Here is an 18,162-nt window from a genome sequence, read left to right as displayed (position 1 = left end):
CACCCCGTGGGGTCAAAATGATCACAAGAACGGTGAGCAGAAATCCCAGAACCACACGGGGGACCTAGTGAATGACCTGCAGAGAGCTGGGACCAAAGTAACAAAGCCTACCATCAGTAACACACTACGCCGCCAGGGACTCAAATCCTGCAGTGCCAGACGTGTCCCCCTGCTTAAGCCAGTACATGTCCAGGCCCGTCTGAAGTTTGCTAGAGAGCATTTGGATGATCCAGAAGAAGATTGGGAGAATGTCATATGGTCAGATGAAACCAAAATAGAACTTTTTGGTAAAAACTCAACTCGTCGTGTTTGGAGGACAAAGAATGCTGAGTTGCATCCAAAGAACACCATACCTACTGTGAAGCATGGGGGTGGAAACATCATGCTTTGGGGCTGTTTTTCTGCAAAGGGACCAGGACGACTGATCCTTGTAAAGGAAAGAATGAATGGGGCCATGTATCGTGAGATTTTGAGTGAAAACCTCCTTCCATCAGCAAGGGCATTGAAGATGAAACGTGGCTGGGTCTTTCAGCATGACAATGATCTCAAACACACCGCCCGGGCAACGAAGGAGTGGCTTCGTAAGAAGCATTTCAAGGTCCTGGAGTGGCCTAGCCAGTCTCCTGATCTCAACTGCATAGAAAATCTTTGGAGGGAGTTGAAAGTCCGTGTTGCCCAGCAACAGCCCCAAAACATCACTGCTCTAGAGGAGATCTGCATGGAGGAATGGGCCAAAATACCAGCAACAGTGTGTGAAAACCTTGTGAAGACTTACAGAAAACGTTTGACCTCTGTCATTGCCAAGAAAGGGTTTATAACAAAGTATTGAGATAAACTTTTGTTATTGACCAAATACTTATTTTCCACCATAATTTGCAAATAAATTCATTAAAAATCCTACAATGTGATTTTCTGGATTTTTCTTCTTCTCATTTTGTCTGTCATAGTTGAAGTGTACCTATGATGAAAATTACAGGCCTCTCTCATCTTTTTAAGTGGGAGAACTTGCACAATTGGTGGCTGACTAAATACTTTTTTGCCCCACTGTATGTGGGAACTCCTTTAAGACTGTTGGAAATGCATTCCAGGTGAAGCTGGTTGAGAGAATGCCAAGAGTGTGCAAAGCTGTCATCAAGGTGGCTACTTTGAAGAAGTTTGTTTAACACTTTTTTGGTTACTACATGATTCCATATGTGTTATTTCATAGTTTTGATGTCTTCACTATTATTCTACAATGTAGAAAATATTAAAAATAAATAAAAACGTAAAGTGACGTAAAGGTAATGTAAGGGTAATGGCGGACTGAAGGGATTTATGTAGAGCACCTCAAGATAAAACATAATATTCGAAATATCTGCTAAATTAGACTAAAATATTAGCACTACTTAATCTGGTGAGTGATAACCTTCAATTTGGACAATAACACAAAACAAATCCTAAAACTAGAGACATTTATCGACAAATATTACGAAAACAGGCAACAACCAAACATGACGGAGAGTAAGACAGGGGAACCGATTACAAAACGAAAACGTGACTCTTCTACAGACACTGATGATTTAATATTCTCACCACCGGGAATGGTAAAGGTCGAAACCGATCTGTTAAAATCAATAAATGACAAACTGGGTATACTTGAATTAGTTAGTAAGGATATAAAAGAGTTGAAGGCAAGCCTAGAGATGAGTGATGAAAAAGCTGCGACATTGGAGAAGCAAACACACGCGCTAAAAGGGACAGTCAATAAGATTGAAACCGAAATGAATGGAATTAAAAAGGAGAACACCGTTCTGAAAGAAACCTTACTGGACATACAAACTAGATCCATGAGAGAGAATTTGGTACTTACAGGTATCCAAGAAAAAGAAGGAGAAGTTCCTGAATCTATAGTTAGAGAGTTCCTCCTTACAGCGCTTCAGATTCCACGCGAAGTTATCGACAAAATCCAACTTGAACGCGTTCACCGCTTCGGACAGAGAGGGCAGAGGTACGAACGCCCAATCGTTGCCAAATTTGCTTCATTTAAAGATAAAATAATGGTTAAAAGCCTGGGTAAAAGACTTGCTGGGACCAAAATTGGCATGAATGATCAGTTTCCGAAGGAAATTGCAGAACGGCGCAAAGTTCTGTATCCAATTTTCAAAGAAAATAGATTAAAAGCGAAACGAGTAGCTCTCGTCGTTGATAAACTATATATTGATAACCAGTTGTTCAGAGACACAAAGACTACTCCATGGTTATTTTAAAAAATTAAAAAGTTCTCATAGACGAGGGAAATAAACACAATTCAAGCCCGGTTACTGATTGTAACAATACAATAAAAAATATAGCTTTTCTATAAATCTTCACATATAACTAATTGAACACACAAGCACTAATTCAACATAGTGAAGATAAAAACTAAGTAAACAGAAGGCACAGTATGTGTGGATGGTATGGTTTGTGTTTATTTTTTATTTTATTTGTTATGTTTGGAAAGTTGAGTGAGTGAGTAATGAAATGGTTGCATATCCCAGAGCCAATGTATTGCTGTGAGCCGGGTATGAGAGGGCTTTCAATGTTGTTCAGATGATGGATATACTTTTATAATGAATTATACGTCTTATTTATTTATTGTCCTATCATGGAGAACTACATTTTTTATTTATTTTTTTATAAATTATATCTAATTATTTATTATCCTATTTTAATGGTATGGTCCATGGCACTATACCCTAGACACCCACCTGAATGACCCAGATACTAAGGAGAAGTCCCTAACTGTTTTATGTGCCCGCTGTAAGCGGTCTGTATGCAGCTAAAATGAGGTCAGAGACCAAGAGCAGCACTGCCCCCTCAAGATTCTGAGCCTGCTTGGCAGGGTTGGTCCTGCAAAGCCAAAGCCCCATAAAGGGAGAGCATAATATACAAGGAAATTCTCAAAGCTGCTAATGAGAACCTTGACGACCTTGTACCTAGCCGGTGGGGATTCCGGTGGGGTGCCCCCACCCAGGCAGTGGCAGTGCTGGCAACACTAGCTGCAGTAACCCATGGGGAGGGGGTCACACTCGGACATTCAGAGAGGGGGTATATTATTGTGGCCCTGGCGGCACAAAATCAAAGTCGGACTGCATGGAGATGCGTGGGGACATGGTCATGACGGGTGGCCGTATTGTGGGTGTTTCAGGAATAAGGTGTACATTTGACCTCCATTATCTAGGATATGACAATGGTAAATAAATCTCTCAATTTTTGCTAATTTTTTGTGCGGTCTTGCAGGCCTTCTCATGCAGCTGCAACTGCAAGTGCATTTGTAAATCATGACCCATCTTGAGTTGGGCTCTGGGATGGTGCAATTGTTGAGAAAGTGAGCTTATGGTTGTGTGGGGGTAAGGGCTGAGTGTGTGTGGGTGTATGTGTGTATCCCACAACTGTTGCGAAGGAAGAAGTAAAAGATGTTAGGGACAATAGAGGATGATCCACAGATATATATAATACAAATCGAGGTGAGGGCAATGGAAATGCATATGGTAATTGATCTTCTTCAATTCGGTAAATGGCACTGTATGCTCTTTTCAAAGAATGGATCCCAGTCGGTTCAGGGCTATGGGATACAGGGGGTCGAGGGTGGTCTACCGGGCATTGGGATGACAAGCCATCTCGAGATGAGGCCTTTTAGCGGGTGGAATAGTAGGGACCAATTGGAGGTTTACTTAGTAGAAATGCAAATATCATGGTACAACTATATAGACACTCAATCATTATGTTACTTTTTAATAGTACGTTTACAAAAATATATTCTGATTAAAAGAATGAAAGGTGTGTCTCATTATGGTAAGTGGTGAAATAAGTATAGCCAGTTACAATTGTAATGGCTTAGCAGATAATAAGAAAAGACGATCAGTATTTACCTGGCTAAAAGAGAAGGATTATAATATCTATTGTTTACAGGAAACCCATTCAACAGTTTTAGATGAAGTTTTGTGGAAAAAGAACTGGGGGGGCAAAATATATTTCTCCCATGGGCAAAGAAATTCAAAAGGGGTGATGGTTTTAATTAACAATAATTTTGATCCAAATGTGCAAATTGTCCAAACAGATCCTCAAGGTAGATGGATTATTTTAAATATGTTATTGGACAATAAACAAATATGGCTTGTTAACCTATACGGTCCGAATAATGATGATCCAAGCTTCTTTGAAAATATATATAAGAATTTATCAACTCTACAAGCAACACTAGACTCTATTATTATAGTGGGAGATTTTAATACGGTCTTAAATACCTCTATAGACCGGAAAGGAAATCACACTACAAACTATCACCCTCAGGCACTTAAGGAAATCATGAATGTCATGGATATATTGGAATTAGTGGATATATGGAGACTTAAATACCCTGATTTAGTGAGATATACATGGCGGAGGCTGAATCAAGCTAGTCGTCTTGACTACTTTCTTATACCATTCTCTCTGGCACCAAAAGTTAAAAAAGTGTTGATAGGGGACAGAATGCGGTCGGATCATCACATAATTGGCATATATATTTCTCTTACAGAATTTCCACGTGGGCGAGGATATTGGAAATTGAATCAAAGTCTACTAGATGATAAATTGTTTAGAACTAGGACAGAAGATTTTATAACTGACTTTTTCAGACATAACATAGGTACAGCAGATCCCCTTATTGTATGGGACACTTTTAAGTGTGCCTTTAGAGGCCATGCAATTCAGTACTCATCTATAAAACAAAGGGAATTTAGATCAAAAGAGTCCATATTAACAAAGGAAATTGAAGGACTAACAGTACAGTTAGATAGCAATAAAAACAGTACCATAGAGGCACAGAATAAGTTAGAGGAAAAACAAAAAGAAATGGAGGAACTTATTCAAGAAAGATCCAGTGTAATATATTATAAAAATAAAGCGAACTGGATGGAATATGGGGAAAAATGCACCAAATTCTTTTTCAATCTTCAATATAGAAATGCTACCAAAAAAAAATTATTAAAACTTGTTACAAATGATGGAGTCACGCATGATTCACCAAATGATATTTTGAAAGAGGAAGTAAAGTACTTTAAGAATATGTTTTCGTTTCAGGCTCCTCCATCTCCACTAACTGAAACTAATTGTATGGATTTTTTTCCTATTAATAATGTAAAATTAACATCTGTACAGAAAGACTCATGTGAAGGCCAAATTACAGAGGAGGAACTGCTTGATGCAATTGGGGCCTTTAAGGATGGGAAAACTCCAGGGCTGGATGGCATACCAGTGGAAGTATACAAAACTTTTTTTGATATACAGTGATCCCTCGCCACTTCGCGGTTCACTTATCGCGGATTCGCTATTTCGCGGATTTTCATAATGCATTTTTTTTTTTTTTTTGGTGCATTGTGCTCTGCATTCTGATTCGCTAAAAACTCACTCCCGCTTCTTGTATCAAAACATGCTACGAATTGTGCTATCATTTTGTCGTCTCGTGCAGTTATGTGTACGTACATAAAACAGCTTGGCAAATTTACATTAAGTTGGCCAAATTATCTTGTAATTTCGAACATCTCCTAAACCCATAATGTCGACGAAACGGCCTACACGTGAGTCACTGTATTTGTATACATGTAATAGTTGCTAATTGTAAAAAAAAAAAAAAGTTTTCTATTTCGCGGATTTCACTTATCGCGGGTCATTTTCGGAACGTAACCCCCGCGATAAACGAGGGATTACTGTACTCAAAGGACCATTATTAGCTTGTTTTAACCACTCCTATATAAATGGTAGATTATCAGACACGCAACAAGAAGGTCTGATATCGTTATTACTGAAACAGGACCCAAGTGGTATATATAAAGATCCAGTCCAATTAAAAAATTGGAGACCTCTTACACTTCAGTGTTGTGATGCAAAAATCCTAGCAAAATGCTTGGCGCATAGAATAAAAAAAGTTTTGTCAGATATTATTCATCCTAATCAGACAGGTTTTTTACATGGACGATACATTGGAGATAATATAAGGCAAGTACTGGAAACAATAGAACACTATGAAATATCGGGGACACCAGGTCTGGTTTTCATAGCTGATTTTGAAAAGGCTTTTGATAAAGTACGACTGGAGTTTATATATAAATGCCTAGAATATTTCAATTTTGGGGAATCTCTTATAAAATGGGTTAAAATTATGTATAGTAACCCTAGGTGTAAAATAGTAAATAATGGCTACATCTCAGAAAGTTTTAAACTATCTAGAGGAGTAAAACAAGGTTGTCCACTATCGGCATATCTATTTATTATTGCCATCGAAATGTTAGCTGTTAAAATTAGATCAAACATTAATATTAATGGATTAGAAATCCGTGGCTTAAAAACTAAGGTGTCATTGTACGCTGATGATTCATGTTTTCTTTTAAAACCACAACTAGAGTCTCTCCACGGCCTCATAGAGGATCTAGATACCTTTGCTATCCTCTCTGGATTAAAACCAAATTATGATAAATGTACCATATTACGTATTGGATCACTAAAAAATACACATTTTATATTGCCATGTAGTTTACCAATTAAATGGTCTGACGGAGATGTGGACATACTCGGTATAAAAATCCCAAAAGAAAGAAATGATCTCACTCCAATAAATTTTTATAGAAAGTTAGCAAAAATAGATAAGATCTTGCTACCATGGAAAGGAAAATACTTGTCTATTTGTGGAAAAATCACCCTGATTAACTCTTTAGTCATATCACAGTTTACCTATTTGCTTATGGTTTTGCCTACACCTAGTGACCTGCTTTTTAAATTATATGAACAAAAAATATTCCATTTTATTTGGAACGGCAAGCCAGATAAAATTAAAAGGGCCTATTTATATAACGAATATGAATTCGGAGGGCAGAAATTATTAAATATTAAAGCATTAGACCTCTCACTAAAGGCATCAGTCATACAAAAGTTATACTTAAATCCAAACTGGTTCTCTAGTAAATTGGTACGAATGTCTCATCCTATGTTCAAGAAGGGCCTTTTTCCCTTTATTCAGATTACACCTGCTCACTTTCGGTTGTTTGAAAAGGAAATAATCTCCAAAATATCCTTATTTTTTAAACAAGCCTTAGAAAGTTGGTTGCAATTTCAGTTTAATCCACCTGAAAGGACGGAACAAATAGTACAACAAATATTGTGGTTAAATTCAAATATAGTAATTGATAAAAAAACTGTATTTATCGAAGAAATGTTTAAAAAAGGTATAATTTTTGTGAATGATATCATAAATAGGACTGGTGGAGTTATGTCACACATGCAGCTAACACAGACATATGGAAATGTCTGCTCTACCCAAAATTACAACCAATTAATTGCAGCATTACCACAAAAATGGAAGAGGCAAGTAGAAGGGGAAAAAAGTAAGGAACTTGTATGTCGGCCCTGTATTAAAGAACATAAATGGTTAAAGAAAAGTGTGATAAATAAAAACATATACCAATTTCATTTAAGGACCAAAAAACTGACAGCTGTGCCATATAAATTGCAAAATAGTTGGGAAGAGATTTTCGATGTACCCATTCCATGGCACATGGTTTATGAATTGATACGCAAAACAACGCCGGATTCAAAACTTCGAATTTTTCAATTTAAATTACTGTACAAAATTCTTGCAACTAATAGAATGTTATATATATGGGGTATACAATCTTCCCAGCTCTGCAGATTCTGTTGTGAGGAGGCAGAGTCATTAGATCATTTATTTTGGTATTGTCCATATGTAGCTCGTTTTTGGTCACAGGTCCAGGAATGGCTGAAGAATTGCAACATTTGCCTAGAACTAACGCTACAGATAGCAATACTGGGGGATTTGAAAAGCCATAGTCAATCAATCAATAATATAATAATTATTTTAGCAAAAATGTTTATTTTTAATTTACAATCTGTAGAAGCTATGAGAATAGGAAGGTTCAAATCTTTTGTGAAGCATCACAGCACAGTTGAAAAATATATGGCAAATAAAAATCCGAAATGGATGATGTTGGAAGATAGATGGGAAGGGTTGAGTGGAGCTGAAGGGTGGGACTAATAACAAGATAAACAATGTAGGGCATACGGGATCTGTGAAATGTGTATAGGTGCGGAGCTTTTGTGAAATAGCACAGTTACAAGTGGAAATAAAATTGGATGGACAACAGAAATAGAGGAAGGACTAAGAACAAACGAGAGAACTATTATAAAGTAGTCTGTGTCTGTAAAATAGGTATAAGATGTATAAATTGAAGGTAAAAGCAGAAGTGTTTATTAGTTTACTCCAATTGGGGGAGCGGTGGTAGGGTTGCGGGGAATAATAATAAAGGTATATTCTTTAAAAAAGTATGTATGTCTATATAGGTATGTGTATGTATATATGTATATATGTATGCATGCGTGTATGATATATATATTTACCCAAAAAAATATGGGGGATTGGAAATGATGCAGACAATTACATTGGAAGCAACATTCTTTCCGCAATATTAAGCTGATCCACCCCACAAAAAAAAAAAAAATAAATAAAAATAAAAAAAAATAAATAAATAAATAAATAAATAAAAACCAATGAGTAGGTGTGTCCAAACTTTTGACTGGTACTGTATTCGGGCTCTATTTACTCTCAGATTTGAAAATGCTAATTAGCATCAAAGTAGACTTTATGCAAAGACTACAAATCCCTGCAAGCTCCTGCACGTCATCTCTAGCTGGCATGGGTATTTATGGGTAGGATGACTCATACTGTGGTACTCTATAGGATAAAATTGTGCTGCAGCGAGTTGAGCATCACCAAACAGTTTTGTGAGGTTTTATCGCTTGGATGTCACTGCTCCCAGTGTACCTACAGCTAGGACAGGGGAAAGTCACTAGGCAGCGTGCCATGTACGCAATACCTAGACTGCCGCATTTGGCAGCATCAGGTCTGGGTGGTATCCCACCCCATCCCAAAGGGAACGTAACATTATGACTATAATTACTTTTTGCTAAAGGAGGGAAATTAGGTAAAACACCTGTTTGGCCCCGCACTGCCTGTTCCTCGGCTTGGTGAAGAGTGGTATTAAATTGAAGGAATGAATCCGAGCCTCACGCTTATCTCCTGTGGAAGGCGGGGCTTCCAGCGAGGAGCGGATTGCATTGGCCTTGTCAGGCGTGATTGTAGATCCTTCAACCGAAGTTGTGAGAGTATGATTCCCCCATAGTATGTTGTACCTTGTTTCCCTCCTCCAGGGAACAGAAGTTATAGTCATAACGTTAAGTTCTTTACCACTGTGGTTTGCTATAGTTCAAGGTAACTTTCTTTGTCCCAGAGAAGGCAATAAAAACATATAAAATCCACTGTCACAGACAACAATGCTATTCATTCTTCTTATATTTCACACACATGCTATTATACCTGAAAATATTGACAACCTTTGGAAATAATTGTATTTTTACTGTAGTATGTTTTGAGTTATTGGATTTTCAGTATGATTTTCCTCCATTCCCACCTCTCAGAATTCTGGTCAGACGATGGCCTGGTTTGACAGGAAGTGCATTTGTAGCAAGATAAAGTTTCCCTACCCAGAAAGTCTAGATAGGTCTTTGAATCGTGTAATGTAATCACGGTGTCCGTCTGTTTCCCTGCCTCAGTCTCATCAGAGACAGCACAACAAAGACAAGCCCTACAAGTGTCCGAACTGCTACCGTGCCTACTCGGACTCCGCCTCACTGCAGATCCACTTGTCTGCGCATGCCATCAAAAACGCCAAGGCCTACTGCTGCAGCATGTGTGGCAGAGCCTACACCTCAGTGAGTAGGCTATGCGGCAGCATGAGCTGATGTTTTCACTGGATGTGGGCAAACATTTTCACTGTCGTTAGCCACAGAGTCCTAGTGTTGTTTCTTAATTCTCAGTCAATATATAAATAGTAATGGTACTGTAGACCATCACTCTTTTAAAAAGGACACTTTTGGGGAAGCATTTATACCTCGTTGTCTACTGAAGCTTGGTGTTAACTGAACTTTATTTGATGTTTGTCCTCAGGAGACCTACCTTATGAAGCACATGTCCAAACATACGGTGGTGGAACACCTGGTGAGCCATCACTCTCCACAGAGGACGGATTCTCCCAGTATCCCCATACGGATCTCCCTCATCTGAGCACTTCGCCCTGACACCCTACCCCTGACACCCATGGAGGAACTCCCTGTAAGGTTACCCCTCCACTTAAGCGTAATCAATCCCAGATATTGGCTTTTATTTGTTTGTTTGTATACCCCATGTGGGTTTCAAAAATGTGTCAAACTGTATTTGTACCTTATCAAGAGGTAGACTTTTTCCCCCCTTTTTTTCTGTCATCTATATGGTGTGGTTGGGTAATGTTTGGGACATCCAAAGATGATTTTACAGCACTTTCAGGCCTCATAGTATTGGCCAAAAAGGTTTTTAGTCTACTAAGACAATAAAAGGCATTGCTCCAGGCAGCTAAAAAGTTAACCATAGGTGTTATAATGCATTAAAGGACCACTCCTACTATGTTTTTTATATTGTCCTTTTCTCTCTTTACGCTTTGCAAAAGTATATTTACATTGGGAACTTTACCTTCCTTTTGGTTAGGTCAACTAAATCATGTATCCAAGCATTTTTTTTGCCACTCCTAATGTCAATGTTTGCATCACTTTTGTTACTTAAAAAGGAATTGTTCTCATGTAAGCTTTATAACGCTTAAGTATGTCTTTTAGACAACAATGCACACAAAAGGCTTTCAAATCAGAGGGCCAATACCTATGTTTTATTGTTGTAGTTTTCATCTTGTTAATATTATTGTCCATGGTATTAAAAAGGACACTGCTTAAGGCAATCCTGAAAAGCACCAAAATATATTTTGAATCTGATGTTGGTATTTGTAGAAACTCAGCATGTAAGAGTAAAAATATTTTGGTGATGTATTGAAGAAATGTAGCACAAAGAATTGTCCATAATGGAACTGACATATTTGTTGGTTCAAGCCATTCCAGTACCTGACAGATTTTCAACAAGATTTGAATGGAGGCAGACAACTAATTTCAAATCGAAATGTATGAAATATCTTAACACACATTCCATTATATGTAACATTTCAATGTGACTCGATTGAACCCTCTACCATGTGTCATGCTGTGGTCAATTACATGCATGAGCTCTGCCTGTGTGCTACAAAGATTTGTTTACCGACGTTGATGAGGAAGGGGTCTCATATTTCCTTTTATCTTACCTATGAAATAGGAATGGAAAGTACAAATACGAGAATCCACAGGTTTGAAACCAAATGAATGTAATCCTTTTTCATTTGTATATTTTCCCCATGTCTGCCAGTGATGGATATGGTGTGCTGTCTGGTAGAAAATGGCAGAGCACATTGCAAAATGTGATACCTCCTGGCCTTTCATTGGTTAACACCTGTGAAACTCTTTGCGAAGAACAACATGTGCTCCTTTTCTATTGAGTGATTATTTGTACATATATTCTGCATCTATGTCCTGCAGGTTATTTTATGCCCTTTAATGTTTAAATTGAAAATGAGTAAATTCCTGTTTTGGGTGTCCCATGAAATATGTATAGATATCTTTATGTACAAAAAGACCTCCTTGTGTCTTGTAATCATTTTGCTCTCATGTGTCATGTATGAATGATTAACATTTTGTTAATTTTATACGCATTTAAGCCTTAACTTTTATCATTGTATTACATTTTATTTGTCCCATATTGATGCCTCTCCGTACCCAGTGTTTTATGCATTTTATTTCATAGCATGGAATATACTGTAAATAAACTATATTAACTGTTAATCCCTTTTCTATAGTAAATGATTATATAGGTCTAGCTATTATTACAAAAATCATTGTTTCATTTGTCATGCATTGTGGTACCATGTCCACATTACACGCAGTCAAGACGTAGAGTGAATTGACTTTGTGTAAGAATGAGCAAAAAAATCAAAGTATTCAAATGTTCCAATAGTTTGGGATTATTTTTATTGGCCAATACGTCCTTACATAATAATATATAAATTATACTTCAAGACCTACATAAGCGTTTCATATCAACTGTTGTTCCTTGGCAAACATTTATTTCAAATAGGTATATGATGCTGGAGATACTTGACTTTTCAGTTAAACTACCTGTGTAAGGTATGCACTGCAATCAGGAATGGTCACCTCAGCCACCTGAATCAATAGATTCCTTCATGCCCCCAAATTGACTCCCATACCATTCTATGACCTTTTGATGCTAACAAGCATTTGACTCTGAAACACGCCTGGTGATGTTTAGCACCACGCTTTGGTAATTATATAACTCGCAATTTATTTGAGCCTGTTCTTTATTACTTTCCCTTGTTGCTTTGGCACCCATGCCTCATCTCGAAAATATCTCGCTCCGTCGTGTGATATGTCAAATGAGCTCAAGACAATCCGACGAATGGTCAGATGAGTCATGTTGGCGTGGGGAAAGATGCCGCGTTCACGTACTATCCGAGTTATCTGGAGCTCCTAGTTCGAAGTGGGAAATTTCATTTTAACGACCCTCTAAATCGTAATTACAGGGAAACTCGGAGAAATGTTTGTTACCTGAGTTGTGACGTTTCACCACCTACCATTTACCTTTTCAACCAAACTATGACAACCAATCCTTTGTTGACAATTACAACCCCCCATGTACAGGATACTACTTCTCTTGAGATTTATGCCGCGTTCTGATTCGTTGAACTCTGCACTTGTATAACTACAACCAGTTAGCAAATCGAAAAAAATATTCGGTTTTAGTTCTGACTAGCACATGAAAGCAGCATCCGTTTATTATAGACGCGTCAACAAGCAGGTGTGCTTACAAGAGCAGGTAGGCTACACCATTTCCATTTGATGACATTGTTGCTGTTTTTCATTTGTGTAAACGCTCTAAATCAGTATTTTGGGAATATTTGTAATTTATACCTATTGCGATTGTGATACTTTAGTATCACAGATGTATGATAAATGTCTAGCCTACAATTAAGTAGTAGGTTATTTTATTACCCTAAATCCAAGTAAATAATGACTTATCTTTACAATGCGCTGTTCGTCATGGCCATAATATCAGGTTGGCATTCACTTTATCAATGTAAATGTTATTCCCTCAGCATATTCGTTTCACTCCTTTTTACCATCTGAAACAGACTTCGGAAGAAAAAAACCGCATTGGCTACACAATGAGGTAGGCTGTGACTTCTGTGCTGATGCATGTATGTCATCAATGTTAGACTTCTTTTTTAAGATAAAGGAAATGACCCATTAATTATATTTACTTTAAATTCATTTTGAGGTATTCATTCATTTGAAAAAAGTAACACCTTGACTGGGACCATGCTAATCCAAACTCCCCGGGTTCACGTGCTAGTTGGAACTAGGAAACTCGAGAAAAAAAAAGTATTTTAAGTAAAATCCCTCTCATAATCCCTGAACTAATAAAATTGATCACAATAAAAGGGTTACAATGTTGGGACAATGATATTTCACTGTCAGAACAGACTTAAACTGGTGTTTTGCCATGTGTTCAGGTAAAACAGGAAATATAGGCCTATTGATGAGTTATTGCATTGACTCTCTACTGCACCTTTTAAAAATATTTTCTTGTCTATTTTCCAGCAGATTAATGTACAAGGCAAAGTGTGTATTAACATTTGCATTATGTGCCTTTGTGCTGCTCTTCATAGCCTACTTCACACCTACATCAGTAAGGTGAGAATGTCTCTCCCTAACCAAACAATTAACATACCCTCTCCCTAATCAAACATAACAACTCCTCCCATTGCCAATCAATGGCTATATATATTTCAGTAAATCCATATGTTGAAGGTATGGCAAACTTTCCATAACCAGAAACACATTACCAGTCACACACTATAGAAACAATCCATACATCACACCTAGAAACAGAAAGGTGTGTACATTCTGACTCAACGTGTTGTGTTGCAGGTACTTGGAGGGGTTCCTTCCCATGAGCCGATGTCCTCAAGCCCCTGCAGAGAAGCTGAAGCTGGGGAACAGTATAGATGCCTCCCTAGACCTCTGGTAGCCTATAAAAATGTATTATTGTCTGAACAATGACATACACAGAATATGCCATTACTTTTACTGTGTTCACTACTTTTATTTGTTTTGTGTTGGAGGCCGACAATGAAATCTTAATCTGTTTAATGGCGTGCATTGATACCAAAGTGTTATTGGTAAAGGTATGGGGCTAAGCTCAACACAGTTCTATATCACATACATCCTTGTAATAGGTTTCTTAGTGCAATGTCAACCACATTATCTGCTTTTTCAACCTGCTTGGCAGCATATTTGGGAGAACGGGCAGTGGTTTTAGTTAGCCGTATGTATGTTTGTCAGACCCTGAATGAATAGCGCAATAATTAGCTAGTCAGCCCGCAGTCAAATGCTTCATGCGTCAGTGCAGGGGTATTCAAATGTTACCTAGCGAGGTCCGGCCTACTCCACTGGGCACACGCTGGTTGACTCAACGTTGTATCCACTTCAATGAAATTGAGCAAAAACCAAGCCATGAAGTCGAAGGAATTGTCTGTAGAGCTCCGAGACAGGATTGTGTCAAGGCACAGATCTGGGGAAGGGTACCAAAAAATGTCTGCAGCATTGAAGGTCCCAAAGAACACAGTGGCCTCCATCATTCTTAAATGGAAGAAGTTTGGAACCACCAAGACTCTTCCTAGAGCTGGCCAAACTGAGCAATCAGGGGAGAAGGAACAACATAGAATTGACGTTTGTGCCCAGTGGGACTGCTGGTTTAATGTTCTACCGGATAATTAATTGCACCCACCTGGTGTCCCAGGTTTAAGTCAGTCCCTGGTTGGAGGGGAAAATGGAGAAAAAAAACAGTGGAACTAGCTTCGATATTTGAGTGCTTTAGTGCATACAGTGCATTCGGGAAGTATTCAGACCCCTTGACTTTTTCCACATTTTGTTACATTACAGCCTTATTCTAAAATGTATTAAATCGTTTTCCTACCCTCATTACTCTACACACAATACCCCATAATGACAAACTTTTCCACATTTTTTGAAAATGTATTAAAATTACTTTGAAGCACCTTTGGCAGCAATTACAGCCTCGAGTCTTCTTGGGTCTGTCAGGTTGGTTGGGGCGCGTCGCTGCACAGCTATTTGACCGTATCTCCAGAGATGTTCGATTAGGTTCAAGTCTGGGCTCTGGCTTGGCCACTCAAGGACATTCAGAGACTTGTCCTGAAGCCACTACTGCGTTGTGAACATTCACTCCAGCTCTGGAGCAGGTTTTCATCAAGGATCTCTCTGTACTTTGCTCCGTTCATATTTGCTCCGTTCATATTTCCCTCTCCTGATCAGTCTCCCAGTCCCTGCCCCTGTAAAACATTCCCACAGCATGATGCTGTCACCACCATGTTTCACTGTAGGGGTGGTTCCAGATTTCCTCTAGACGAGACGCTTGGCAGTCAGGCCAAAAAGTTCAAACTTGGTTTCATCAGACCAGAGAATCTTGTTTCTCATGGTCTGAGAGTCTTTAGGTACCTTTTGTCAAACTCCAAGCAGGCTGTCGTGCCTTTTACTGAGGAGTGGCTTCTGTCTGGCCACTCTACCATAAAGGCTTGATTGGTGTAGTGCTGCAGAGATAGTTGTTCTCCCATCGCCACAGAGAAACTCTGGACCTCTATCAGAGTGACCATCGGGTTCTTGGTCACCTCCCTGACCAAGGCCCTTCTCCCCTGATTGCTCAGTTTGGCCGGGGCGGCCAGGTCTAGGAAGAGTCTTTGTGGTTCCAAACTTCTTTGATTTAAGAATGATAGAGGCCACTGTGTTCTTGGGGACCTTCAATGCTGCAGACATTTTTTGGCACCCTTCCCCAGGTCTGTGCCTTGACACAATTCTGCCTCGGAGCTCTACGGACAATTCCTTTGACCTCATGGCTTGATTTTTGCTCTGACATGCACTGTCAACCTTGGGACTTTATATAGACAGGTGTGTGCCTTTCCAAATCATGTCCAATCAATTGAATTTACCACAGGTGGACTCCAATCAAGTTGTAGAAACATCTCAAGGACGATCAATGGGTACAGGATGCACCTGAGCTCAATTTCGAGTCTCGTAGCAAAGGGTCTGAATACTGATTTTTATTTTATTTTAATACATTTGCAACAAAACGTTTTTCAGTCATTATGGGTTATTGTGTGTAGATTGAGGATTTTTAAAATTGATTTAATCCATTTTAGAATAAGGCTGTAGCGTGACAAAGTGGAGAAAGGGAAGGGGTCTGAATACTTTCCAAATGCACTGCAAGTCCTGCTATATTCAAGTGAACTAAAAAGGGCCAATCCCTTGAGCATTGACAGCATGTTAACTTGCTTCATATCCCCCACTGTCTCTAGAATAAGGGGTTAATTACCCTTATTACTCTCATTCTATATCATTTCCTCCTATTCCATATACCACACAGTACACACTACAGTGAAGCCACTTTTTTTTTTAACCTTTGTTTGTTCTGAAACCCAGTCTGTTCTTTTCTCTCCAACCAGGTCCAGAAGTGATGTTCAGACCTGCACTGACTGGGGAGCACCTGTGATCTGGGATGGGATGTTTGACCCAGATCATTACGACCAGGAACACAGGAAAAACCACTCATCTGTCTCTCTCACTGTATTCGCTGTGGGCAGGTCGGTTTTTCAGCTCAATTACCAGATTTGTTTTATATCAACTTACTGTATCAATTCTTATGAAACACTTCTCAGTCACTTAAACAACATTTTGAGATGTTCTTCTTGAACCAGAGTTTTTACTCCTTCCCATCCCAAGGTATCTAGATGCCTACCTGAAGGCATTCCTTCTCTCTGCTGAGCGTCACTTTATGGTGGCTTTACCTGTGACATACTATGTGTTCACGGACGTTCCCGAGAGGGTACCAGACATCCATCTTGGTCCTAGGCGTAGCCTGAAAGTTGTGAGGGTGCAGAGACAATCTCGCTGGCAGGACATCTCCATGATGCGTATGAGGGCCATCGCAGATGCCATCGAGTCACAGATTCGTCACCACAGCCACTACGTCTTCTGCTTTGACGTGGACCAGGTGTTTGTGGGTCGGTTCGGCTCCGAGGCTCTGGGAGACTCTGTTGCTCTGCTCCACGCCTACTACTACCACCGACCACAGAGCCTGTACACCTATGACCGCAACCCCAGGTCCAGGGCCTACATGGAGACTGGGGACTTCTACTATCATGCTGCTGTGTTCGGAGGCTCGTGGCGAACTGTGAAGAATATGACGGAGACCTGTTACCAGGCCATCATGGAGGACAAGGAGAACCAGGTGGAGGCTCTGTGGCATGACGAGAGTCACCTCAACAAGTACCTGTGGCTCCATAAGCCCAGCAAAGTGCTGTCTCCAGAGTACTGCTGGGACAGGAACATTGGCTACCGTGGTGACATACATGTGGCCCGCCTGCTCTGGTCAGAGAAGAAATATGACACACTCCGGGTTACATAGTGAGTAATCAGAACCTGTGTGCAATAATCTAATGAGCAAAAGCCCCTGAAGCTTCAAACATGGTCCACAGTACGGAGCTGTGATAGTCTACAGCCCAATGTGATTTATGCCCATGCCTTGTTCAAAGCAATGAGGCTTGTAAATGTGTCACAATGGGCTGTCATACTATTAGAACTGTGGAATCTTTGGCTTGTGTGTTGAAACGGGATGCTGCAAGAAGTGCGTTTCTTGGTTCTCCTGTGTCGCTTCCGTTGTCTGGCGGTATTGTCTCTCCACCCACTGCTGTCTGTGGCTGGCTGGGATTGAACAAATGGGGAAATAGACTATGCTTGCACTGCTTCTTTTGTATGGTTTATATTTGTGGATTAGAAGTAAAAATCTGTTTTATAAAGTTGTATTAGATATTGGAACTTGTTTTTATATATTTTTTTTTACAAATAAAGATGGATACCTTAAAAAAACAAAACATGTATAAGATCTTGTCAGAAGGATTCACCCATAGCAAACCGACTCCAAAATAAGGGCTAAATTCGATCAGTAGCGCTACAGATTGAATCTAGGCCTAAATGTTGAAAAATGCCAACATCTCAGGATGGGGATATTGCATGCCTCTAAGGACATGGATTTACTGGCCACATGTCTTCTAATAA

At 39.3% G+C, this 18,162-nt stretch overlaps 2 protein-coding genes across 2 annotated transcripts in view; both read left to right on the top strand.

Moving 5' to 3' along the window:
• Nucleotides 1-11,758, top strand: part of znf362a (zinc finger protein 362a) — a 29,481-nt gene extending 17,723 nt beyond the window's left edge. The window contains exons 7-8 of the mRNA XM_039016692.1: nt 9,622-9,780; nt 10,016-11,758. Of these exons, the coding sequence (XP_038872620.1) occupies nt 9,622-9,780; nt 10,016-10,132 (276 nt within the window). The 3' untranslated portion in view covers nt 10,133-11,758. The remainder of the gene's footprint in view (nt 1-9,621; nt 9,781-10,015) is intronic.
• Nucleotides 11,759-13,196: 1,438 nt separating this feature from the next.
• On the top strand, nt 13,197-17,839 carry LOC120065536 (alpha-1,3-galactosyltransferase 2-like). Its single transcript, XM_039016606.1, has 4 exons — nt 13,197-13,201; nt 13,963-14,058; nt 16,551-16,688; nt 16,828-17,839. Exons 1-4 carry the CDS (start codon nt 13,197-13,199, stop codon nt 17,510-17,512), a joined length of 924 nt encoding a protein of 307 aa, XP_038872534.1. The 3' UTR covers nt 17,513-17,839.
• The last annotated feature ends 323 nt before the right edge of the window (nt 17,840-18,162 follow it).

Source organism: Salvelinus namaycush, chromosome 20 (assembly GCF_016432855.1).
Source record: "Salvelinus namaycush isolate Seneca chromosome 20, SaNama_1.0, whole genome shotgun sequence".
NCBI classification, from domain to species: Eukaryota; Metazoa; Chordata; class Actinopteri; order Salmoniformes; family Salmonidae; genus Salvelinus; species Salvelinus namaycush.
The sequence above is the reverse complement of the archived record's forward strand: the minus strand, read 5'-3'. Positions and strand labels throughout refer to the sequence as shown.